This window comes from Mus pahari, chromosome 21 (genome assembly GCF_900095145.1).
Source record: "Mus pahari chromosome 21, PAHARI_EIJ_v1.1, whole genome shotgun sequence".
NCBI classification, from domain to species: domain Eukaryota; kingdom Metazoa; phylum Chordata; class Mammalia; order Rodentia; family Muridae; genus Mus; species Mus pahari.
Window position 1 is genome coordinate 30,324,022 of NC_034610.1, and position 793 is coordinate 30,324,814.

Below are 793 nucleotides of genomic sequence, written 5' to 3' on the forward strand. Positions count from 1 at the left end.
GTTGTTTTCGAAAAGACAATCTCAAATGTCTCTACCAGACTAGAGTTTGGAGTCCTGTCCACACAGAAAGTTAACCTTTACTCTGAAAGTCTTCCTCTTTCTAAACTTGAAAGTCTTTTTTTCGGGTTTTATTTTCTATCAAGAGTGTTTTTTCTGCATGTATGTCTGCATGCTACGGACATGCCTGGTTCCTGCAGAGGCTAGAAGGGAACATTGTATCTCCAAGAACTAGAGTTACAGACGTCTGTGAACCATCATGTGGGTGCTGGGAACTGAACCAGGATTTGATTCAGCTGGAGTTTCTGAACACCAGCGAGGCCACTGAGCACTCCAGAGGACTCTCCACACCGCAGGTCCTCGGGATCACAGGTGAGTGGAACACAACATCAGCTCCAGAGAATCCAGGAGGGGCTTGTGCCAGCAGGAACAGGGAAAAAGGAACCCTGCCCGCCCAGAGGCTGGGTTCCTGTCTGGTCAGGTTGGGGCCATCCCCACCATCTCTCTTTTAAACCCCAGCACAGGCCACTGAGCTCTGGAGTACTCTCCATGCCACAGGTCCTCGGGGTCATGGGTGAGTGGAATGCAACATCAGCTCCAGAGAATCCAGGAGAGGCTTGTGCCAGCAGGAACAGGGACACTAAGAGAACACAAATGCCAGTCCAGGCTGCTGTTCCCAGCAAAACTCTCAATTACCATAGATGGAGAAACCAAAGTATTCCATGGCAAAATGAAATTCACACAATATCTTTCCACGAATCCAGCCCTTCAAAGGATAATAAAGGGAAAACACCAA

The 793-nt window shown here is 48.5% G+C and overlaps 1 protein-coding gene across 1 annotated transcript in view; it reads left to right on the forward strand.

Annotated features, from left to right (window-relative positions):
* The first annotated feature begins 567 nt into the window (after window positions 1-567).
* The window catches only part of LOC110337962 (DPH3 homolog), an 11,433-nt gene continuing 11,207 nt past the window's right edge, over window positions 568-793 (forward strand). Inside the window, exon 1 of the mRNA XM_021221110.1 lies at window positions 568-571. Within this exon, the coding sequence (XP_021076769.1) occupies window positions 568-571 (4 nt within the window). The remainder of the gene's footprint in view (window positions 572-793) is intronic.